The sequence below is a fragment of the Ananas comosus genome, linkage group 1 (genome assembly GCF_001540865.1).
Source record: "Ananas comosus cultivar F153 linkage group 1, ASM154086v1, whole genome shotgun sequence".
NCBI lineage: Eukaryota > Viridiplantae > Streptophyta > Magnoliopsida > Poales > Bromeliaceae > Ananas > Ananas comosus.
Genome location: NC_033621.1, coordinates 24117117 through 24142972, shown reverse-complemented (window position 1 = coordinate 24142972; position 25856 = coordinate 24117117). Strand labels below are relative to the sequence as shown.

Here is a 25856-nt window from a genome sequence, read left to right as displayed (position 1 = left end):
AGAGAGAGAACATAGGTTAGAGAGAGAAAGCATAATTAAAAAAATAGGAAGAGAAATAGAGTCGAGATTAGAGGGAGTGAGAGAATTGAGATTTGAGGAAAAAAGGGGGAGAGAATTGAGATTTGAGGAAAAAAGAGGGAGAGAGAGCTTAGTTTAGAGAGAGAAAAAGAGTTGAAGTTTAGAGAAAAAAAGATAAGCTTAGAGAAAAAAAGATAAGCTTAGAGAGAGATATGAAGTTAGAGTGTAAAGAAAAATAATACCAACTAGCCGGCGGATAGAAAGAAAGAAAGAGATTAGACACATCATGATTACTCCAATCTATTAATATGAGGATACCTATCCTTCCTCAAGGGAATGAGATTAGTACTTTGGGATGAATCTTATTCCCAAGTAAATCTAATATTACCAACTAGATTACTTAGTGCGTTTAGCCAAACACCGTCATATTTTGTTATTCCTATTAGATTACTAGGAATCTTAAAAAGATAACGCGAACCAAACGCACCCTAAATGCAAAATAATCTAAACCGACATGGAAGGTAAGAGTCCACCACCCGACAAAAAACGCACAAGTTAGTAGCAAATAATTACTTTATATTACATTATTACATATAAAGAGCAGGTCAAAACCCTAAAAACCTATGTTTTTTTCACACATCACAACAAACAGGTGGAAGCACTCAAGTGATAAGCATACGCGTAATTGAGATGAAATGGACACGCATGCAATTAATTAGCCGCACGAATTGAATTGAAAAGGAGAAACCAATTTGACCCACAACTTTGACAATTCCTCAATAAGAACAATAATTTTTTTTTTAGGAAAAAACAACTAATTAATCCATCGAAACAGTGTTAACCAAATCAAGATTAAACACTTAAAAAAAAGTAGAGTTCGAAAAAACGTACCGAAAATATAAGTAATATATTTAACACTTTATTTAGATAATTCTACTCATCTAAAATTGAACATTTTACTAAATTTTGAAAGTAATTTAGTAATTTATTAAATTTAACAACTTTAACCGTTTTCAGTAAATAAAATTACATTTTGCATTAAATTTATCTACCTAAAACAATTTGAATAAAAAAAATACAAATGGAAGAGGTGTTAACTAAATTGCTTAATTTTCTCAGTACATTTCCCACCCCAAGGATTTAATAACCATAGCACGGAGTCGTGCCAAAAACTTGCCGACCATGCCAATGCCAGNTGGCATAAAATATTTATTTTATAAAAAAACAAATTATACCAATAATAAATATTTTTATCAAATTTTTTAAACTTTATTAACAAATTACTTACTAATTAAAAAAAAATTTTCAGTTGCATCATAGATACGGAGATATCATGTCGATATCTTACTGATACGATACGACACATATGATGGATATGGTGCGTGCCGAATCCTTGCCCACCTCCCCCACTCCCAAAAAAAGAAACCCAAATCAACAAATTCAAACAATATTAACCCAAAAAAACACCAAATCGACGAAACCCAACAAAATTTGTACCAAAAAGAGCCCAAACAACTTAGATCGAGAAACGAAACGAAACGAAACCAAATACCAATGCGTGCGTCGGGGTGCGAAGTAAGAGATGGGGTAGGGGAGGGGGAGAGGGATCTAATTACTTGGTGGAGGCCATGGAGGCTCTGGGGGATCCGAAGGTGGCGGCGGCGGCGGCGCTCCTGTTGGTACGCGGCGGCGCGAAGCAGAGGGAGCCCAGGGGCTTGAATGCGATCCTCGACGCCATTAATGGTGGCGGTGGTGATGGATTCGGTGATAATCCTCTTCTTCCCTGTGGTTCCTTCTTCTTCCTCCTCTTCTATGGCGAAGAGAGAGAGAGAGAGAGAGAGAGAGAGAGAGAGCTCCTGAGAAGAGGCGGAATCGAATAAGAGCCACAAACGGGGGGGAGGAGGGGAAGGGGAAAAGCCCAGCCACCGCTGCTCTTGTGTGTGAAATTACTCATTTGCCCCTCTTCTGTTTTTTCTTCTTCTTTTTTATTTTTGTTTTATTTGGCTTTTATTTCGATGCATTAGAAGAAAATTTTTTGATGGAAAAAATTTCAAATATCATTTTTGTGATTTTATATTTTCTCACTTTATTACCTTATAGTTTAAAGTAGACCAATTTAGGGCCCGTTTGGTTCGAGTTATGTAATATTACAAAGTATCTCGACATATCCAGGTATTTTGGATTTCGGCGTGAGATTACTACTAATGCTGCATTAGAGCGTTTGGTTCAGTTTATAAAATTTAGTAATCCTGACATAAAAGTATAGTTTTTTCCAAAATTGCCCTTGTTGTGGTCATTTGAATATTATTTTTTGCGGAAATAACGAATGGAGGAAAGGAGATCGTGATGATTACTTGGGAGGACGACGCAATAGAAGATGATAGGTGTTCGTGCGAGAGAGAGAGAGAGAGAGAGAGACGTCGAGAGAGAGAGAGCGAGAGAAAGCGGCGTGCGAGAGAGAGGGCTGGGGGGAAGGCGAGATAGAGATGAAAATAATACTGTTAATTAGATTTGGGGTTGTTGGAGGGTAAAATTGTCATTTTACATAATATGTAGTATTAACGGGTTTCAGTAATGCAAGATACACGACCTCCCTCCCGTTAATATTTTCGATGTAATCCTGCTCGATATGTAATCCTACATTAACGACTAGATTACATAGCGGATTAACCAAACATAGTTATCCTGGCAGGATTGCCTGTAATCCTGCCAGGATAACTCGAATCAAACGCACCCATTAGTGCTATATGGTTTTATTTTTATATTTTTCTTATCGATTTCACTAATTATTTTTATTAAATTAATGACAAAATTAAAACTAAAAGGTACTAAAATGAATATTCGATAAATCTAGATGGGATATCTGAAGTTTTTTATATATAATTTAACAAAATATTAACGAAAAAATTGACGAAAAGATAAAAATGAAACCACATGATACTAATTTGAAGCACTTTAAAGTGGAGAATACGAAACAACAAGGATGGTATTTGAAGTTTACCCAAGAAAATAATAATGTGCATAAATATATATATATACCATTCAAAATGGATACCATAAAACTAAAATAAAATTGTCTTATAAATAAAAAAATTAATTATTTAACTAATTATAAATGATACGAGTTGCTAAAAAGTAAAAAAATCAAACTTTTAAACTTGTAATCTCAAAGAAGAATATCTGTGGATATTTGATTTTGGCATCCAAATAAGTCATTAGTATCTCATTTTATTTTTTATTCAAATTTAATTTATTTTGAATTTTTTGTCCCTTTTTTGTAATCTATTTGGTATAAGAAGCAGCCAAATGTTGCTGGGCTAAAGCAATTTGAAGTTGAAGATCCCAACATTCTTTTAAGATCCATTTGGTTTTGAATCTCCCTAACGCTAATAATAGATCCAAAAGAATTGTGACCTAAGAATATAGAGATATCATTTAAAAAAAAAATTTACATTAAAAATAAATAAATAATATTTAAGTTGAACCAAGAGAAAATAAATAAAATATTTCCTCATAGAACTCTATGTCACACAAATCACACTTTAACTAATGTTTTACGATTAAATCGCTTTATGACTTCATCACCGACGCAGGTTACAGAGACCCCATGTACGATCATCTTTGGAGGTTAAAAATTTCGGTCAAAATTAAAATTTTCATCTGGATTCTACTTCGCAAGAGATTACTTACAGCGGATAGACTGACCAGTTGAGGGTGCCCTGTGGACCAATAGTGTATTTTTTGCGCGGTGTTTCTAGAAAACTGCAATCACCTTTTCCGTGACTGTGTCTTTGTCAGATACCTTATATTGTGTGAGGGAGGCACAGAGGCGAGCGAAGTGGACTCGGTTGATATTCGGCTCGGGGGATATTCGGCGTCTATGGAAAGAGATATCTTGTAACCCCAATGCGGTGTCGAGAGCGAAGAGTTTAACACAATTGGCGGTGATCTGGTGGGTCGTATGGACCGAGCACAACAACACTATCTTTCGTGAGATACCTCCCAACGCAAGCCGGACCACTGTTCGCGTCAAGTCTTTGTCGAAGGACTAGACTGACGTTATGTGATTCATGATAAACTCCTGCCCTAGCTACATCCTTTTGTTTTTCTTTTACATGTTTATTTTTGGCCTTTTGTTTTGGTTTCTTTGGTTTTTTCGGCTTTTCTAAGAGGTCCTAGCTGTTTCCACCATGTATGCTTAGTTCATCACGTTTAATGAATGAAGCTCTTTCTCAAAAAAAAAAAAAAAAAACTGAGAGTATTCTAGCCTAAGCTAATATTATCAGACATCTAAAATAGCTTCTTTATTCTAAATAAATTAACACCCATTTGATTAATAAAAAAATTTGCGCTTCATGGACAAGCTGAAACGAGTTTTAAGACTTCATAAAGCGAAAGCTCTATCTAAAATTTAATTTTAGCATAGCTTAAATTCATTTGAAATAATATAATTAAAAAAGTAGTTGTTAGTACAAACAATCAATTTTTTTTTAGAAAAACCTTCAAATACCACCCCTATGTGGTTTAACAATTTTTTATTTTACTATCATGTGGTTTAAAGTGTATCATTTTTATCTTTTTATTATTAATTTTACTATTTTTTTCGTTAAATCAGTGACAAAGTTAAAACTAAAAGATACGAAAGTGAATATTTGATAAATTTAGATGAAGTATTTGAAGTTTTTTTATATATAATTTAACGAAATATTAACAGAAAATTAACGGAAAAACTAACGAAAAGATAAAAATGAAACCACAGAACACTAACTCGATATACTTTAAACCATAGAATACTAAAGTGAGAAAATACGAAACCACTGGAGTGTTATTTGAAGATTACCTTTTTTTTTAATATATTATTAGAAAATAGATATCATTCCATTTTACCTAACATTCTAATGAGGGTTTTTATGTACTTTTATCCTTTTTACATTATTATTAATCTCTTTGTAGTTGTAAGTTGTAACTGGAAAGATCATGAAAATCGAGGGTGAGAGCATATTCTGATTTGTCATCCTACTCAGATGCTCACATTAATAAGTATTTTTATATAGGTAAAATATAAGCCATGCAGTGATTTTTCCAAGGTACTATTATTTCCGTAAAAATTCTAAAATTTTTCCAATATATTTTTGTCGTTAGAAAACTTTAGTTAACAATAGATTAAACACTTAACTCTGATTAGTTTATAAAATAACTTGATATTTTTATTTTTTTTATATTATACTGTTGTGGCTTTTGAATGAACATATTTGTGATAGCAAAATTAGCATTTTACTTAAAATATAAATAATTCTATAACGATAATAAATCAGAAGGATATATTTGAAAATAATAGAACTTTTGTAGAAGTAAAATATAAATATGAAACTTTATAGGGATATATTTATAATTTATTATGTTTGCAAGGACTTATATATATGCATTTAACCCTTAAAAAAAAGATGAAAATTTTATTTTTAATTGTTCAAATTTGAATGAAATAGTTGTTGCCAAAAAAAAATAATAATAAATACAGTCCATGGCCTAGATGGTTTCTAGAGAATTTAATGGAATAAAAAAGTTTGATTCTCTATTTGGAGCGAGCATTAGTTGGATCAGTTTTGTTTTTTTGCAATAAAAGAATATAAAATTGAAATCAAGCCATAATATAATTCGGTTGATTCAATCTGGAATATTTGGTTTTAAAAAAAAATATTTTTATTTATTTAATTTTTTAAATAATAAAAAAAGATATAATTATGATTATTTTTATGTTAAACATCTTTAATCTAAAAATAATGATGGTCGACGTAATTATTTGATTATTATTTGAGACTGATACATAATATATTTTTAAAAAAATTATGAATCGTATTGTTTTAAATTATAAAAATTTTGGTTTGTTTGTTTTTCAATTCTTTAATCCGTTTGGTTGGGAGTTAAGGGGTGGAATAACCCCTTAACTCCCATTTTATTTCCAAACACTTCTAAAAATGGATGAGATTAGCTAACCCACCTGAAATGAGTTATTCCGGGTTAGCTAACCCCAACTAATCCTATCAAATCTCAACCAAATATTATTTTCTATTCATAATAACTCACTATCCTTCTTATCCCACCTATTCCAACCAAATACTATTTTTCACTATCCTAGACTAACTCCAATTCCCAACCAAACATAAAAATATTCTAACCCCATCTTAATCCTAAACTTAACCTTATTCCTAAAATAACTAATTTTTTCTTAACTCCGAACCAAAGCTAAAACAAAATCACATAAAACAACCTTATTTTTATTGAAAAAACGCTCGTACATAAATGTAAAGCACATAAAATATAACAAGATAATAAAAAACAGTATTTATAAATACGAGCACACTGTTATGATTAATGATACGATAAAGTAAAATACTATATTAGTTTAATATCACTGACACGTTAGTATTTAGTAAACTAAATTAAACGATCAAATTCGATTAAAAATAATTTATAAAATTAAAATTTAAAATTTAAAGTGTCATCGGGCTTATATTTTGAGGATCGAAAGGATAATTTAGCTAACTTTTTGCCATAAAATGTATGTACACAAAACAAAATTAAAAATTACAAAAAACAAAGAAAAGGAATTAAAAGTCAAAATAAAATAAATAAGAAGCACTTATTTGTTATTTCTCTGGCTCTGAAGCTTACGCGGGAAGGATCAAAGCAAAGAGAGTGAGAGTCAAATTTCCCAAATTTAAAAATAAACCAAACAAAAAAAAAATCTCCCTTTTTGCTTTATTATATCCAATCCTCTCAATCCCCACTCCCTCTCCTTCCTCTCCCGGTCGAGCTTCGGATTCTCCTCATCCATGGCTCGCAACAGGGTAAACCCTGCTTCTCCAAAACCCTAATTCCCCCTTCCCCACTCTTTCCCCTTTTTTCCTTTTTTTTTCCCATTTTTTAATGAGTTAATCGGAGAGGTTTTTACGACTCCGACCACCTTGTAGTTATAGTTTACTTTTGTTGCCCCCTAAATCAAATTAATCAGCGGGGTTCATACTCTTGAAATCAATTTCTACCACAAATTTGGGTACTTGGAAGTGATCGAACGCTTAAATGAAATGAAACACCCTAAAAAAAAGGGGGGGTTTTTTGGGGCCAAAAATGTGATTTTTATGAGAAAAGTCGATTCCCTTATGTATTTACATGTGTGGGAATGTAGGAAGCTGTGGTTTTGCTGCTTGATGTTGGCCCATCAATGCATGGTGTTCTTCAGGAGGTCGAAAAGGTCTGCTCGATGCTCGTGCAGAAGAAGGCAAGGATTTGTAGTTCATTTTCTTATAAATTTCTCTCTAAATTGGTCTAATTTGTGAGGAATCAGGGTTTAATGGTGCTCTTTAATCTTTGGCTTTTGCAGCTAATCTACGGCAAGAGTGACGAAGTTGCGGTTGTTGTATTTGGAACTGGAGGTATTCCTTTCTATCAAGTAGTATTCCAATTTGATCTCGTGCCTTTCATTTCGCTTTGACAAAAGTTGAATATTTTTGCACTTAGAACTATATATCATGCTTCCCCTTTTCTTTTTTCATTGCACAGTTTTGAGTGAAGTACTTCGCTGGGTTGATTTGATATACATTATTACCATTACCAAATTTTGGTTAATGAGATGCTTTGCGATTCTCAGAAACTAACAATGAGCTCCAAAAGGAAGTGGGTGGATATGAGCATGTGGTGGTTTTGCGTAATATTAAAGTTGTCGATGGGGAGGCAACTGACACTTTACAAAACCTTCCAAGAGGAACTGTTCCTGGTGATTGTATCCGCATAATATAATTTTGTTTTCTTTTGTGCAACATACTTCTATTTAATCGGGTCTTTGCTTCTTTTCTATCTACGGCTTCTGATTACTTAACAGTAGGTATTACATTCTTTCTATTGTAAAAATCAAGGGGTTAGTATATTGGGTTCTTAAAGTTTGTGCTTCTGTATTTCCATCATCTCAAATGATGTCTTTTTTCACATATTTGATTCCTACAATATCCAATTAAACTTTTTTATTTTTATGTTATGTGCTGTGCGTGTAAATGCCTTGTTTCATGATGTTTTTTGGTGGTAAATTACATATATCCTGTCAATACTGCGAATACTGGCTTAAGTTCATGCTTCCGATGTCCTTGACTTTTGTTAGTTATGGATGCCATTGTTGTCGGTATAGACATGCTGATAAAGAAGTTTGGACCTACAAACAAGGGAAAGCAACGCCTTTGTCTAATCACTGATGCAAAATATCCTATAAAAGATCCTTATGAGGGGACAAAAAAGGATCAGGTCGACGCCATTTGTCAACAGATGAAAGCTCATGGAGTTAAGTTTGATTGTATAGTTTACAGAGAACCTGGAGCTATGCGTACTAGCGTGATGGACGAAAATGACCATCTATTGGATCTCTTCTCAAAGAGAATAGTAGCAAGAACAGTTCATGTCGACAGCCCTCTATCACTTTTAGGTGCCCTTAGAACTCGAAATATAATGCCAGTTACTGTATTCAGGGGAGACATGGAAATAAGCTCTAATATGAAGATCAAGGTAAGAATAAGATGTAATAGATTACTTTCTTATTGTTTGTTAGTCCATGTCTAAATAAATGCTCTGCATTCGAAATTGTGTTTTCCGACTTTTCCGATTGTCCTTTTTGATGGTACAGAACATGTAGCAAAATTTATGAAATTATCTAACTTGTTAAAAGAGAAAAAATTTTCTTAAAGAAACTTGTATAAAAATCAAATTCGATGGCATGTGATAATTTTTCTTCTGTACGTTTTATGACTTTTGCATTATTATTTTATCTCTTATGCTGCTAATTTTCCCTTGAACCAATGGTCCATGTTGTCAATATTATTTCCTAGTAAAAGTTATTAAGACAACCTTTGTTTTCGTGAAGCTCTTTCGTGAAGCTCCTTTCTGCTACCAACTCCATTGGTTAGGATCGATTATTTTATGTCATCTGTGAAACAACCGTTGTACTCTAAAAGCTTAAGCTGTTAGAGAATGATGTTTTAAACATTTTTATATTTAACACTCCCCCTCACGTCTGGGCTCGAGACTTTTTAGTCGGCCCATGACGTGGGCTTAAATTAAATGGGAGAAAATTAATATGTTAGGAGCCTGGCATGACTCGAACTCAGGACCTCCTATTCTGATACCATGTGAAACAACCGTTGTACTCTAAAAGCTTAAGCTGTTAGAGAACGGTGTTTTAAACATTTTTATATTTAACATCATCGATGCCATAAAATTATCAAGTTTATTTATTGTTAATTTTAGTCTGTGATTGTTATTTTAATACGTTCTGTAGTGTTTCAATACTGTTGTTTTTTTCCTTTTTTTCTTTTTGGAAAGGTTTTGTCTTTAACTTTCTTATTGTAGCCTTAGTATTTTGATGCAGGTTTGGGTTTATAAGAAAACATCTGAGGAGAGATTCCCTACATTAAAAATGTATTCTGACAAAGCACCTGCAAGTGATAAATTTGCTACTCATGAGGTTAAAGTAGATTTTGAGTACAAAAGCATCGAAGATCCCAATAAAGTTATTCCACCAGAGCAAAGAATCAAAGGTTATCGCTATGGGCCACAAGTAGTTCCTATATCTCCCGCCGAGTGGGAGGCTGTCAAGTTCAAACCTGAAAAGAGTGTAAAGCTTCTCGGATTTACTGATGCTTCAAACATTTTAAGGTATTATACTTTTTTCTAACTTGGTAGTTTCAGCATAGAGTAACATGTAGGCTTGTTAATATTGTTGAGGATTTTCTTTTTTCTTTTTTTTTTTCTTTTTTTTTTGGTAGTTCATGATGTAGTTGGGTGTTTTAATTTACTAGGAATGTTGAAGTATGTACCTATTTTTATTTTGTTACATTACTAATTGTGAATTTGCGCTGTAAAACTTTTGTGTTTAAGAGTTTGTGTATCATGCAGTATGATCAGAAGATGAGCCACGCATTATTGTGCAGTTCTGAAATGTTCTGTTTCTGTTATGATTCTCATTTTCTTCTATCTTCATAAAGGCACTATTATATGAAGGATGTCTACATCTTTATTCCTGAACCTGGAAATAGAAAAGCAATTGTCGCAGTGTCTGCAATAGCTAGAGCAATGAAGGAAATGAACAAGTGTGCAATTTTGCGGTGTGTGTGGCGACAAGGTCAAGGAAATGTTGTTATTGGTGTGCTTACACCCAACATATCTTCAGTTGATAATATTGTGAGTTTCCTTTTATTTAATGTTTTTCACATTGTCTAGTTGCTTTTCTTTCATTAGGGGCCCTTGTATATAATGCCAAATCATCTCTTCCTATGTACTTCTGTAAATTTGGATTTCGTATATACCCCTCAAGAGTGGTGTTTCTTAAAAGGATTTTTTTTTTTTCCTTCTGTTTTTGCAAGCAGCCAGACTCATTCTACTTTAATGTACTTCCTTTTGCTGAGGATGTAAGAGAGTTCCAATTTCCATCTTTCGACAATCTTCCTTCGTCATACCACCCCAGTGAAGAACAGCAAGAGGCAGCAGATAACTTTGTGAGAATGTTAGACCTTGCACCGTCCGGGAGACAGGAAATACTACAACCTGATTTCACGCCAAACCCAGTTTTAGAGGTGTTGTCTTGCTTTGCCAAACAAAGCTTTTCAAACATGTTACACTGTAGCATTTTCTTATTAATTCATGTTGCTCCAGAGTATTATTACACTCCATTGTAGTGTTCGCAACTTAAGGTTTGTAATATTTTTAACATCAACTAAACCTTTAAGTTTTTCATCAACTGGTAATGAACTTGTTTGCTTTTTTGTTCTAATAACCTATAAATGGCTATACTGATCACTAGTGATTTCAACAATAAAGCTAGCCATTGTAAAGTGTTATAGTGTTGTCTGATACATGAATGTATACTAACTGAAATTCTTCCATCATGCTTACAAAGCTAGACTCCTCTGATTCATTATTTTACCACTTGTTAACGGACCGCATAACTTTGTTTCATCTTCCATACCTTGTTACCATCTATGATTGTTACCGACAGTAAGATTAGTTTAAGCATTTGATTTGTTTTTTCTTTTTCTTACTCTGACAAGATTGTATTACCTGTTTTTCAGAGATTTTATCGCTTTCTCGAGTTGAGGTCGAAGCAGCCAGATGCTGATGTGCCCCCGCTTGATACGAGTCTTAAGATGATGACAGAGCAAAGTCCTGATGTTTTCTCTGATCAGAAACTTTTAATCGAATTCCCCAAACATTTCGAGCTCAAGGAAAATCCAAAGGTTTGGATGCTGCTAAATGCTTTTACATTCGGTTCCTTAATAAAGAAGAGAAACGTGTCTTACAATTTGCGTAAGCTGTTTTGCAGAAAAAGAAGTCATCGAGACGGGCATGGAGGGAGAAGCCATCACTTTCAAATGAAGAAGTTAGTGCCAAAGATCCGACAGCTTCTAACTTGCTAGAATATTCATCTGACAAGAAGGTGGAAAAGATTGGAAATCAAAATCCTATCCAAGATTTCGAGGCCATGATGGCAAGAAGGGATAGTTCGAAGTGGGTTCGCAAAGCAATTGAGGAGATGCAAAATTATATTGCCAATATGTTGGAAAATTCTCACGAACAGGATGCTTTCCAAAAAGCAGTCGAATGCTTGAAAGCTCTACGTAAAGGCTGCATTATTGAACAGGTATTTGTCGCTTATCAATAGGGATGATGAAGCTTGAGCCGGATTTAGGTTTGCTACTGCATACATAGCTTGACTATAATCTAAGCTGCCGGCTAACGGCCCGGTCTTAGGCCCGAAAATGGTAATATGTGCATTGCAATGTTCGTGGCAGGTGTTATTGGAACTAACTATAATACTTTGCTGTTTGTCCCTTAGGAACCAAGAGAATTCAACCGGTTTCTGATTGAACTAAAGGATAAGCGGAAGATAACCAATCTTGCCAACTTCTTTGATCTTCTTTTGTCTAACAAAATCACGCTAATCAGCAAAGAAGAAGCCGCTGACAGGTTTGCGAGTAGAACTTAATTGCTAGTTTTCTCGCCTCCATTCAGGAAGTTCATTATTTATTTCTCTTTGTTTTGATTGAGCAGTGATGTGGCCGAAGAGGAGGCTAAGAATTTCCCTGTAAAAGCTGAATCAGCTTCTCAATAGCCAAGTTAAGCTCAATTGAATGAGTTTTGAGACGGTGAGTCGTTCCAGCTTATGTTCTTGTGGAGGATCTTCTTCGCCTTGAAGTTAGGAACATAATATGCATACTTTGCGGCTCACGAAGACTTCCCTCACTGACGCCCAAATTTTTGAACGAAGAATGTTATCTAACACTTTTATAGCGGCTTGAGTGTGGCTGTTTCGCTCTCATGATGATAGAAAATGGTTCCTTTTTTGGTTCGGGCGAAAGCTTGGTTGTATATGAAGCTAGATTACTTTTGCTATGACATCCTTTTGTTCTGTAGGCATTCCACCATATGATGGTATGTGAAAGTTCTGTGTATCTTCCCTTGTTCCTTTTCCTTTTCTGTTTACTCTTTTCTCTATATGAGTATGATGACAAGATTTACCACAGATGTCAATCCTTCGCCAAACAGAATCGCTTTCAGCGTAAGCAGCAACCCGGAATCCAAAACAAGCTTTCTGATATACAACTCGAATCTCCGACTTTCAGCTTGAGCAGGAACTTGGAAAATGCTTTCTGTTATCCAGGTAGAATCTTCAATTTGAAACTTCAAATCTCATAGGCTTCAACTAAAAGTCTTTCTGAGCAACATGAACAATTTTTCTCAAACAACACTTTTCTTACGCTAATATAACATAACAGGTTCCCTTTCACAATCACCCTTGATTATATAATTTAGGAAAATATTTTCTTCAGAAAAATCCTCATTCTCAAAAACTAAGCAATATAGGCCCCTGTAACAATCTACTTCTATCAAATAACACATTCCATTTTTAAGGGTTTCATCTCCTTGATTCCGTATTTAAACAAAAAAAAAAAACACTTGTAGTTCCATCAGCTGCTGAAACAGCTGGGGCCACTCTCCGAAAAAGAAAAGAAACTCTAGCAAAGATCAACCTAGCCAAAGGTTCAACAAATTTCCTTATAGATGTTCTACAACAAATATACAATTAACTACCATAAACACCACACCATTCCAATCGATGAAATACGATAGTCTCTCGAACAAAAACCCTTTGGAATACCTTTCGACAAATAACAGCATCCTTATAGGTAGAAAAACATTATATAATATAATCATACCAATCGCAGATCAAGGAAAACGCGAAAGAGTTTATGGTGCCGTCGAAAAGACATTCTTCGTGACCGCATTAAGAATGTCCCCATAACCGACCACCCCGACCAAGATCCCATCTTCAGACTCGGGATCCGTCACCCAGACATGAGTCGCCCTGTGCGACAGCATCTGTGCCATGACGGCTGCTAACGAGCTTGTACTCTTGCATGTCAGCGGCGCGCTCCTCCCACGGTACATGCTCCTCAGCCTCCCGACAGCCATGTGATTCGCCTGAGTACCAACAAACCCGATACTTCTACTGCTGAACTTACTCAACCTCGGAGAACCCCTGGTACCGGTTTCATCGAATGACGGACTGATGCCGAAATCAGGAAGAGTAATTGGCGCCGGCGATCTGTTCTCATCGGCACCAATAACAAACTGCCCTGCCGATAGATTCGCCATGGCCCATGCAGCGGCTAAGTAATCACATTTCCACAATTTGTATGCGGATATGTCACCTATTATCTTGTGGGACCCGTCGGGGTTTGTTTCGACGACAGCGATAGCACATGGATCTTGGGGGATCTTGTGGGCGGCTTCGATTGCAGGGACAGAAGCAGAGATGTGGGAGTAGAGCAGGTTGATGGCACCAAGGGAGGAAATGGAGGATAAGGGGATGGGGGCGAGAGCACCGAGGCAGCAGATAAGGAATCGGACAATGTCTTCACGTGAGAGGCAGCAAAATTTTTCATCGTCAGGGAGACGACATGAAGACGATGATGGTTGAGTACTAGAATTACTGGTGGCGGAAGAGTCCCCTTTGGATGAGGTTTCAGCAGCGTTCTTGAGCCATTTGCCATTGTAAAGGACGGAGAAGCGCTTGCTCATGCCTTTCCACGTAACACTCTTTCGGATTAGAAGGCGCCGAACTCCTTGCTTCATCATCTCCAGGGCATCAATCAACCTTCCATAGCCAAAAGAAGAAAAGGATAAGACAGCAAAAATAGCCACTACCTTCAAATTTGTTTCCTTTATTAGACAGGATGGAAAATGTAGAAAACAAACATAATGATATAAGAAATACTCATGAGGGAAAAACTGAAAAATAAACTTTCGGAGACATTAGGTTGAGTGTGGCGAGCAAGACAGCGAGTCCTATCATTTTACTTCCCAAGCATGGAGATCATTTGAGTAAACTGTTCCCTAGTTTGTCGTCATCAAAGTGTCATGTCAAAAGAACGACAATTAAGAACAGGAAGGCAAGGGCAGTTCTTTAACTCGAAGCATGTTTTGCATGAATGCTTAAATCGAAGTATGTTTCGCCCAAGAAGTACTATTACTAACGAACTAGTTGGGCATTACACCACAGCATGCGGCTTGGCAATCGACCATGTGCTTTTGTGCTGCGGCATATCCACTTCCAATTGACCATCAGTGCCCATAGAATGAATGGCGGGAATAGGCCCTATACAGAACCCATTTCATTCATCAGCATGTATCAGAATGTGGCACGATCTATGCATGCCGTTACGACGTACAAGGCAATCGTTGTTCATTAAAGCAATGCAATAATTTAGTATGCTAGTTTTACTTTTGCCTTTCGAAGGCGAAAGGCTTGAGATGTTTGATGATCAAGGAAAGGAGAATATATATATATATATATATATATATATATAATGACAAAAGGAGATAAATATATCTGCACAGTGATAATACCTACCAAATCGGCAGCGAAGCACAAAGTTCAACATTGGACGATCGTTACGACAATCCAAATCTAAACAATGACTCTTGTGTATGTGTAGAATGGTAACATCTAGATGTCATTTCAACAAGTAGACTTAGCATATGTAACATGAACACATTTAAAAGCTTGTTATTTGAAATCTTTTTCACCCCTATCTAATTTACAAAATCAATCAACGCAGCTGGAATCCACATACATCACGCCACGGTCATCATATCAATGCAAAGGAACATACTTTTCTAGGTTTTAGTAATTTACATAGATTAGATCACAATGCACAATACAAAACTAGACTATAAAGCAAAATTACAAGCACCAAATCGACAAACAGTAACTGCAATATTGAAACAAGCGAATGCTCAATTATAAGCAATACATCAAGAGGTTTTGAACAAATGGTGGTGCATTATAGCTAGATCAGCTCCAGAGAAGTGTGAAGTGTACACAAACAATACACGCGCCAAGTGAATATCTTTCATATTTTGAAAAAGAAAAAAAAAACCTATATTTTCCTACCTGTAATCGATCAGTTACTAATCGAGATCATATGAAAAGGGATCAACAAATTTTAACACCAGCAACCACGCAAACAAAGTATAAAAGCTAACAAATTTACTCTAAATTATCACAAGAACTCAAATCTAAAGCGCATACAAAGCAAACGAAAGGTAAATTAATCAAAAAAGTCAAAAAGAAGGGGGAAAAAAGAAAAAGAAAAAAATCCGACCTTGTGCCCGGATCGACCTCCCTGAGCAGCCCCGGGTTGCGCACGACCACGTCGGCGACGGGCGTCGTCCTCATCACCCTCTCGTGATCTGCGCCGGCGCCGGAGCGCGCGAGGAACGCGACCACGTCGAGCGAGTTCAGCATCCCCACGAACCTCTCCGCCGGCCGCGCCGCCTCCGCCGGAGTGCGCGGGCGCCACACGGTGATGGCGCCCTCGGCGCAATCGGCGATGGCCCTGGCGGCGGCCTCGAGGGTCTCCGTCTCGGCGAACTCGACGATGTCGGGCTTGCCCACGGTGAGATCTCCGACGACGTGGTGGACGAAGACGAGCGCCATGGCGCCCCGGCGTCGGGATCTAGGGTTGGGGCGGCTTCGCTGGTGGGCCTAGGGTTATAAGAGGGAGTGAAGGAGGGTGAGGTGGAGGAGGAGGGAGCTGGGGAAGGGCTTGGTGCGGCGGAGGAAGGGGAAGGGGAAGGGGAAGGGGAGGGGGAGGAGGAGGAGGAGGGTGCGGTCACCGCGCGAGGGGGTGAGGGGACCGCGCTCGGCCATGGGAGAGGAGGAGGGAGAGGGAGGAGGAGCTCCTCTTCTTCATCAACAAATCAACGAAGAGGAAGAAGACGATTGGGTACGTTTTCGGGTGCGCCTTCGCCGGGTACGCGTAGGGATGGAACGTTCAATAACGGGGGAGGATTTATGAGATCTCGTCGTGGATTATAAAGGTTTTCGGATGGTTTTGGACCGTCGGATGAGGGAGATTCCGACCGTTTGATTTGCGCGGGCCCCGCGGGGCCTCGTTTGACGTGTCGGGATTCGTGCCACGTGGACGATCCGGTCCTGTGTCTCATTAACGCTGCTTAATTAATTAGATTAGACTAGAGACCTCTAAATGCTATTATCTTACAATAATAGGTAAAATTTACGAATAGTCCCTGCACTATTCTAAATTCGCTACCCACGATTTAATTTTTAAATTTTTGTCAACACTATACTTTAATCTGCAACAATTAATGCAAAAATTTTAATAATTTTTGTAATAAAATAATTTTCTGATATTACTAGTGCCAAAGGAATAAATTTAAATTTTTTCAGTTGTTCTTCAAAAATATATTCTCATACAGAAAAATTTTGGCTGATAATTTTAAAAGAAAAAAAATTAAAAAAAATGTGTGATATACATAAACAAATTCAACAACAGTTTTAGCTCATTTTGTGAAGTAAGGATTACGAAGTTAATGTCTAAACTTTTTAATTAGCTTATAAAAAATTTATTTAGAATAATTATTAAATTCAAATGTAAATATTTTATAAAACAACAAAAAACAAGAGAGAGAGACTGAGAGAGACCTGTAAGGAGAGTCAGAGCCTTCCAGTGACTTGTACAGAGCTAAAGAAACAAACTTCCAATGTTAATTAAGAATCTTCTTAGTTTGCACACCCACTATAAATCAAATTATAAAGCTAGATAAATTTCCTATAAAAAGATTTTACAAATTAAAGCAGCATAGGAGAGAAAAGAAAAAGAAAAAAGAGGTAGAAGAAAAAATGATAACCCTTTCTTTTGTTGTTTGGATGAAAAAAATAAAAGAAGGAATAAGATGGTCAAGATAAACTGTGTTGACTGATATAAAATGTCACTTTCTTTCTATTTCTTGTTGCAGATTTCTTTTTCTTTATCTTTATTCTTAAAAAGAAATTGCAGTGAAAAAGATTAGTTTTTTGGCTTTTTTTTTCTATCTTTCTTTCTTTCTTCTGCTCATGATGCCTTTTTTTTTTTTNTTATTGAATATTCCAATCAATAATGTTAGAAATAGTCAACAAGATTAGATGAAGGTTTTATTAAGATCACTGAAATAGACATCTGGTCAAAATACAGTTCATACTTCAAATCAGTATAAATGGCAGAATAAAGCATAAATACTAAACAAGATGACAGGTAACTAATTGTGGAAACTACCAGATTGTATTTCTCCACCTCATATGTCACACATGGCTTTACTGTGTTTATGGGTGCTAATTGAGGGTCAACTTGTCCCTTTTTTAAAGTGTTATTTATTTGCAGGATGCATTTGTCAGAAATGGTATTATATCACATTTCTATTCATGGTAGTGTAGCTAGAGAGCTATTTAAAACCATCAATAAGAAGCTGAGTACCTTGCACGTAAACAACTACTGCTTTTTAACCAAAAAAAATTCTCCCTATGAGAGATTAGAGCCAAACACCTGTACATTTTAGTCAAGTCAAAAAGTCAAAAAGTCAAAAGCAAAGAGGCAAAAAAAAAAAGAAAAAAAGAGGAGAAAGAAGATAACTAAGATAGTTAATTACCCATAATTTAAGAGTATTAATGTTTGAATTTTGAGTTGAATTTATTGGTAATTGGAAGAAACTGGGTACATTGTTAATTTTGTATTACAAGACACTTGGCTTTTGCTTTGATTAAACTAAACAACACATCCCAATCAGAAGGATACCAAGCACAGTTTCCATTTAAAAAGGCATTTCCATTCAACAAGACACAAACAAAGATAACGTATTGTATGATCCCACAAGGGGACATTTCTCAACAACTCTATAATAAGACAGTGTATGCCGTAACGTCAAATAATTTGTATAAATAATGCCTTATATATCGTACCTAATAATAACAAACAGCATAGTTTTATCACTAGAGAGTGTATACGTAATTAGTTTTGTTGAGCTCCTTCAACACTCTTCCTTAAAATGTTAATGACCTCCGCAGGCTCCGTAGCTCCAAATATAGAGCTTCCTGCAACTATGCAGTTTGCTCCTGCAGAAGCTGCCGCGTCAATTGTCGAAGGACCCAAGCCACCATCAACCTATCAAAAGCGTCCACACATCATCAACTGCTGTTTTTAAAGCCTCCTATGGAAAACATGTTAAAACTTTACCTCTATATCAAGGGCAGGATACTTGTTTCTCAATGCACGCACCTGATATTGTTCGGAAACCAGATTAGGATGGGCAGATATAGGTCAAAAAATATGGATAGAAGTAAATCACCTTTTCCATCATTTCTGGCATGAACTTTTGACCGCCAAAACCAGGCTCTACGGTCATAACGAGGACCAGTTCTACTGGATCTTCTGCTTCAACCTGTAGCGTATGTTTCAAGAAGTTTCCATTTGGTGTCATTAAAACAATGCACGGGTAGTATAACTTGCATAAAGAACCATGATTTTATGTTTACATGTGACATCCGGCATCAGATAATGTAGGAGAGTGGAAGAGTGTGATGGACACACTAGTATAAAAAAACTAGCCTTAAGCATTTTGGGCCAGTGGTTTAGGCTTAACGAATTATTATTGCTAGCAGATCGGATCGTTACATTTGGGATCAGAGCCTAATAACCAGCCAGAAGTGTGAGATGGATTTCACGTCGCCTAGTGAATCTAGGAGTATGGGTGTGCCAGGCTGAGGAGAACGTCAGGGCCTAAACAAGGGGGCTATGTGAGATCCCACATCGGAAAATGTGGGAGAGTGGGAGAGCGGTGGACACACAAGTATAAATAACTGGGTTAAGCATTTTGGGCCAGTGGTTTAGGTCCAATGTGTTATTATTGCTAACGGGTCGGGTCATTACATTATATGTTATAGCAATCAGTTGGCTACTGCAATTTCCTAGATTTTAAGTTCAGATTCTGCACTTGAATTTATATTATATCGAGATGCATACACAACCATGCAAAGCTATCAATTGACACAGCCATCTATCTCTTGCAATATCTAAGATGTCATCTATGCCCTCCGAGAACTTAATTTCTTACACACATTTTCTTGCACTTATTAAAATACACATCAATAAAAGAAAAAAAATTAGCACAAAACAAAAGTTGTTCCATGAATTGTGACTTTCAGGGGTATATACGACAATGTATATCTTCTAGGGGTATATAAGAAAAGTTGTGTCGCTTCTGGAGTTAGACATCACATCTAAAATGTTGTGTGACAGTGAATAACATAATTCATCAGTGCAGCAAAAATAATCTGGCACTATCTGTACTTGCAGATAATCCAATCTATAGACTGAGGAAGACTCAAAGTCTAGAACAGTTGGGTAGCAAGTGTAACTTACCAGTGAAAAAACTTCTTCCACAGGAGTAGTCGGCTTCAATGCTACCCCGGGCCGCATGCCCTTTGACTTGATACTGCGAATGAGCTCTTGCCAATACTCTGAACCATGTTATTCCAAATTTGCTAATTATCATCAACGCTCGGGTATATATATATATATAGAGAGAGAGAGAGAGAGAGAGAGAGAGAGAGAGAGAGTTGTATCCACCTTTTGCTACTTCAATATGAAATGTGAAGCCTGAAGCACCAGCTTTTGCTAATGGATCGACGTAATCCAAAGGGTTTGTAACCATAAGATGGCAGTCCAAGTATGCCCTTGTAAACGAGGCAGGCAATACCAATTAGGAACATTCAACTAAACCTAAGTACAAGACTCAGTCCAGCTGGTAAAATTAAAATGGACAAGGCAGAACATGACTATACTTTGTGTGCTTCCTCAAACTCTCAATAACTGGAGCTCCAATAGTCAAATTGGGGACAAAGTGGCTGCACAAGCAAAAAAAAATTAAATATAAGAGATGAACTACTCTACTGATGTGATGACTATCTGAACCACAGAGGGCCTGTTTCTACTTGGGAGCACAGAGTTTGAGCAGTGCGGTGCAGCACAGTGTGTGCAACATTTATAGCTTGCAAGGAGGAATGTTTGGTGAAACCCCAAGATTTCTCTTCCACCCAAGGCGCCGGGTGCTTACTTGGCAGATCGATTCTTAAAATTTATCGTTTGTTCTTCCTTCACAGTAGGTGCTTCTAATTGAAGTTGGAAGGCTTTGAACATTATTGCTCCTATATAGAAGGCATCTCACCGAATTTAATTTTTATGTAGCAGATGATATAACAAGATCATACAAGCAAATGCATATAAAGCATGGACAATCTCAGAGGAATTCAACTCTGAGTGAGGGCAAACATACTATTTTGGAGCAAAAGATGGACTTACATGAATAGCTGAAGAAGGATCACTTACCCATCCTGCAATATTAAATAAAGTAAAAGCAAAATCAGTACAAAAGTTACATTGGAATGTAATCCAAGTAGAAACAAGTACAAGATGAAGATTACAAAGAGCTACTGAAGTTAATGTACAAGAAACCCTAGCATCTAAACGGTAATGAAACAAAAGCATATTACAACAAAATAAGTTTTAGAAGGTATTTTGTGTCAAATGATTCATATGCATGACTCTATATAGCTTTTAAGGAGAAACACCGCCTCATTCAACACTTCTGCAACAAATAAAACCCATTTTCCCCCAAATTCTGCTATTTCTCAATCGACAGATATCACATCAGCACTCAAACTTCAGCACAGCACAAAATGATATCACTTAGAGACATGAAGAAGTCCTAAACATACCTCAGCACACTCAAATTTCACCTGAAATCTAACATACAGATCAAAAAGCACATAAGGGCCACTAACACATGCCTAAATCTAAATTAAACACAAAATTTTCTAACTCGAACACAATTTACCATAAACAGCAACCAACTTGAGCATCATTATCACTTCCAAATCAAGTTCTAAAGCAACAAACAAGCTAAAGAATCCAAACTCATGCTAATTATAAACAATGCCACACCAAACGAACATCAAAAACGAGATTTTTATACCAATTTTGATCTTTTCAAATGCACATCAAATCTCTCCGTCAAAACAACAAACACATCAGCGGCACCACCATACAATTTAAACCAGTTTAAGCACCATCATCACATCTAAATCAAGTTCCCACGGAAAAAATCAAGCCAAATAAACCAAATCCAGAGCAATTCCAACCAAATTTACAGTAAGAAAAAGGCCAAAGGCGAGATTTTTACACCAATTTCGATCTTTTTACACGGAGAATTGGGGATCGGAGCTAAGAAAAAGCTAACAAAAAAAAAAAGAAAGAGAGAGAAAAGATGGAGAAGGGTTACCATGATGTCCATGTGGAGCCACTCGGCGCCGAATCGGACCATGCGCTCCGCCTCCGCCGCCAAGTTCGCGAAATCCGAGGACAGCATCGACGGCGCGATCTTCGCCGCCGCCGCCGCCATTAGCCCTCGATTCTCTCGCTCTCTCTCTCTCTCTCTCGTCGTCGGAGAGAAGGGGAAGGTGAGGGGGTTGGTGAGTAGTAAAAGCAAAGAGAGAGAGAGAAAGAGAGAGAGAGAGAGAGAGGTGGGTTTGACGACACCTCCAACAATATATATAGAGGTATACATTCAAGTATTCAACGTTTACTAGTCCAAAAGAGCCCTTTTTTTCTTTTTTTTTTTTGTACTTTTTATTTTCTAATTCTTAATTTTAATGTAAGTTATATATATAATCAAAATAATAAAGTCAATGCAATTAAATTTCATTCCTAATAACCAAAAGAAAAGTTCATCTAAAACAATTATTCACTATTATATATCTCCTACCCTCTCTCTTATACTATTCATATCATAATTATTTTCGCTTTTTTTTTTGAAAGATAAGTAGCATATTACCTGCTTCGTTTATTTTATTTAAAAATAAACTTATCTAAAAATATGAATCGGTTAGAATTCAAACTTGAAACCTCGGATACCAACCATCAACTGATCAACCCCTTCGTCACTTGCGCTATATGAGTATTAAACTCAAAATTTGCTTATTTTGAGTTCACACTCAAGTTGGGTACCTCCACATGTTTCTTCTTCTTCTTTTTTTCTTTTTTTCTTTTTTTTTTTTTTCAGTTTTTGGATTTTTTGGATGCCTTTGGACCTAAAATGGGCTGGATCTTATGGCCCTTTTGCATGGCCCATATAAGGGATTTATTTATTTATTTATTTATCAGTGAGATGTGGTGCCAAGGGGGGACCATTCAATTCAATGGAGACAAGAGAGGAAAAAATGAACTTTCCTTCTCCTAGTTTTCTATGGGAAGGCAGCCCCACCCTAATCCAACTACCCAAAGAAGACAAATTGAAGGAACTAAAAATAGTAATAATAAAAAAATAAAAAATAAGATAAAATAATAAGATAATATCTAAAATTGTATGGAGACACCTGTGTTTTTTTTCTTTTCTTTTTTTTTTAAGAGAGATAAATAGCACGCTACCCGCTTCGTTTATTTCATGTAGAAATAAACTTAGCTGAAAATAGGGGGTAAGGATGCAAATGTTTCTGAGCTGAGTTAATAAAGCTTTCTTTCTGATCTGCCCTGAATAGGACGATAAGTGGGAACAAAAGAATATAAAAAAATATAAGTTGTCCTGAATTCGTCTGAATTTAGTAAGTTAATAGAGTGGGAGGCAGGAGACACATTTCTTGCTTCGATTAGCCCTGATCGGCTAAAAATTTGTCAAAAAATCTGATCTCATCTCGATTTGCTCATAATGAAGCGGAAAATGAGGGCCAAAAATAAAATTAAAATTAATCTGCCCGAATCCACTACAATCCGATAAAAAATAAAGTTGGAGGTGGAGGATCCCTCCTGTTTCTAAATTCGCTTCGTTTGCATCCCTAATAGGGGTTTCAAAATGATTAGTTTAGTAAATTTTTACTTTGCCTGGCTAAAATAATTTAATTAGAATAAATAAAATTTAAAAATTGAAGTTCATGTGTGATGGCCAATATTTGAGAGGATCTCCATACATTTTTTTTTTTTACATAAATAGTGAAGTAACCACCATTAAAATTGGATTTTCTTTTCCTCCACTTATTCATTAGCAATAATTATTTTTTACGCTAATTATTGCTGGTCTGAATGACCAGCACTAATTAGTGATAAGGGAGATAGTAATGCCTGCCGACAATGTGAAAAAACTAAAAAAGAAGTTAGATTGACTTTCTCGTTTGTGACGAAGTCCATACTCTTTGACACACAAATTACAATAAAATAGCAGGTATCTGACAAAAGATGCTAAATATTGCATCTCGTTATCTATAACGCTTCAATAATTTCGCATAAAATAATTCTAATTGGATTATATGAGGTCTCATACGATAATAATGATAACTAGATTTAAATATTTTTGATCGGTGGTTTGTATCTAATAAGTTATTATTATTAATGGGTCGGATCATTACAATTAGTATCAGAGCTGAATACCAGCTAGAAGTGTGAGAACTAAGCTTTATGCAGGGTAAAATACTATACCAACGAATTTGATGAGAGCCACCTCTTGAATCCGTAGAGATCACTTATGTAGGTAATTCTGACCTGAATTTAGACTCGGCGAGGACGTCAGGGTCTAAACAGAAATAATTTTGATTGGATTATATGAAATCTCATGTGTTAGTAATGATAACTGAACTTAAATATTTTGGGCTGATAGTTTGAACTCGACGAATTATTATAACTAACGGATTAGGCTATTATACTATTTGCACATCACGAGAACGATCTTATGTCCATAAAATTTTATATTATAAAAAATTCTGTGGTCTCAAGAATACGGTAACTTAAATGATACATACACTCGCTAAAAAAAAAAGGTGTGAAGAAAATTCCACAATAGAGATTGCAAACTAGATTTGTTGTTTTTTTCGTTTAAAGTCACGACTGCCGACCATGGTGAAGAATCAACACCAGCCTCTACCTTAGCAGCCACAACAGGACACAACCATGACAACGAAGAAGAGAGAGAGAGAGAGAGAGAGAGAGATGTGCTACAACACAACTTGTCAATGAAAAATCCATGTGTTATAAAATAACAGGATTGGCGACAGTGATAATACTGTGTGTATATCCTCATCACCTAGATATTGAAAGAGATATTATCCATTTCTATTTTCCCCTCAAAATGATTAATCACTTATTCTCGACTACTTTTGAATATAAATATTAGGGAAAACTTCAAAAACCCCTCCTGTGGTTTCGTGCATTCTCATTTTGCTACCCTGTGGTTTAAAACGTATCAATTTACCCCCCTGTGGTTTCATTTTTATCTTTTCGGAAGCTTTTTCGTTAATATTTCGTTAAATTATATACAAAAAACTTCAGATAACCATCTATATTTATCGAATAGTCACTTTAGTATCCTTTAATTTTAACTTTGTCACTGATTTTAAAAAAAAATAATAATAAAATTGATAACAAAAAGATAAAAGCGAAACCACAGGGTGGCAAATTGATACGTTTTAAACCACAGGATAGCAAAGTGAGAATGCACGAAACCACAGGGGTTTTTGAAGTTTTCCCTAAATATTAAAAGTATCTATTAATTTAATTCTTTAGAAAAATAATGATTGATTTATGTACTTTAGCTTGATATCAGAACAAAAGGACTTGAATTTGAGTCTTATCGAGCTATGTACCATGCATCAGATGTTGAGTTAATTATTTCTTATTAGATTATAATTTATATTATTATTTAATGAAGTTTATTCCCAACTCTTGATCGGTGGATTATCATTTAATTAGATAAGAAGTTGCAATCAAACTTTATGAGCTCTTATTTGAAATGACCCATTGTGCTCACATCTGGTGTACCTAAGCACACCTGAAACTAGAGATAATATGAGGAGGGGATAAAGTTGATGCTTTTTAATGTGGAATGGATGGTTGTGAAAGTTATAATTGAAATATCTCTTGATTTATAAATTTTAGCTTATTCATATTATTACTATTTATTTTTTACCATCCTCGATTTTCTTTTTCTTTGTGGGTGGATGATTACATTGTGAAGAACGATTAATAACATAATCCTGATTTCTTTCATTTTTTAAGTGATAATAATCGAGTTTTCTGTGAGTTGAAGGTCTAGTACCCTCATATAATTATAACAAAAATAGAGAATTTGAAGACTTATGTTCTTTGGATAATATAAATGATATCTATTTTCTGAAGATAAAGAGCCTATAAGCAACTTTAATAATAAGAAAATAAAGAAAGATATTGTGATGCCTAATTTTTTAAAAGGTTATCCATCTTAGGATTACTCCAGTCCTACCATGCTTAACTTTCTTAACATCTTATATCCGCTATAACCGAATTTAGAAATTCATAACCATATGATAATGTAAGACTTAATCTCACTAATTTTCTCACTAGTTTTAACTGATATGCTCCACTTTCCAGAAAATTATCCATTCT

General features: G+C 35.8%; 3 protein-coding genes across 6 annotated transcripts; 1 reads left to right on the top strand and 2 right to left on the bottom strand.

The window, feature by feature from the left end:
* LOC109710817 (ATP-dependent DNA helicase 2 subunit KU80) lies at window positions 6738-12519 on the top strand. The gene is made up of 12 exons (XM_020233595.1): window positions 6738-6866; window positions 7205-7297; window positions 7400-7451; window positions 7667-7798; window positions 8171-8568; window positions 9428-9714; window positions 10044-10239; window positions 10425-10631; window positions 11127-11291; window positions 11378-11695; window positions 11891-12021; window positions 12106-12519. Exons 1-12 carry the CDS (start codon window positions 6852-6854, stop codon window positions 12164-12166), a joined length of 2055 nt encoding a protein of 684 aa, XP_020089184.1. The 5' UTR covers window positions 6738-6851; the 3' UTR covers window positions 12167-12519.
* On the bottom strand, window positions 12926-16417 carry LOC109710826 (CBS domain-containing protein CBSX6). The gene is made up of 2 exons (XM_020233607.1): window positions 15723-16417; window positions 12926-14212 (listed from the first exon to the last, which is right to left on the bottom strand). Exons 1-2 carry the CDS (start codon window positions 16055-16057, stop codon window positions 13303-13305), a joined length of 1245 nt encoding a protein of 414 aa, XP_020089196.1. The 5' UTR covers window positions 16058-16417; the 3' UTR covers window positions 12926-13302.
* Window positions 18183-21972, bottom strand: LOC109722757 (ribulose-phosphate 3-epimerase, cytoplasmic isoform). Of its 4 annotated transcripts, XM_020250898.1 has the most exons (9): window positions 21733-21830; window positions 20781-20785; window positions 20509-20599; window positions 20237-20299; window positions 20022-20128; window positions 19815-19912; window positions 18742-18834; window positions 18630-18671; window positions 18183-18557 (listed from the first exon to the last, which is right to left on the bottom strand). In XM_020250898.1, the coding sequence occupies exons 2-9, from the start codon at window positions 20782-20784 to the stop codon at window positions 18405-18407; spliced, it is 651 nt and encodes a 216-aa protein (XP_020106487.1). In that variant the 5' UTR covers window position 20785; window positions 21733-21830; the 3' UTR covers window positions 18183-18404. The 4 variants fall into 4 exon arrangements, with proteins under 4 accessions (XP_020106487.1, XP_020106480.1, XP_020106494.1 ...); XM_020250891.1 differs by lacking the exon at window positions 20509-20599 and having other exon boundaries at window positions 21733-21972; XM_020250905.1 differs by lacking the exons at window positions 20781-20785; window positions 21733-21830 and adding an exon at window positions 20754-20771.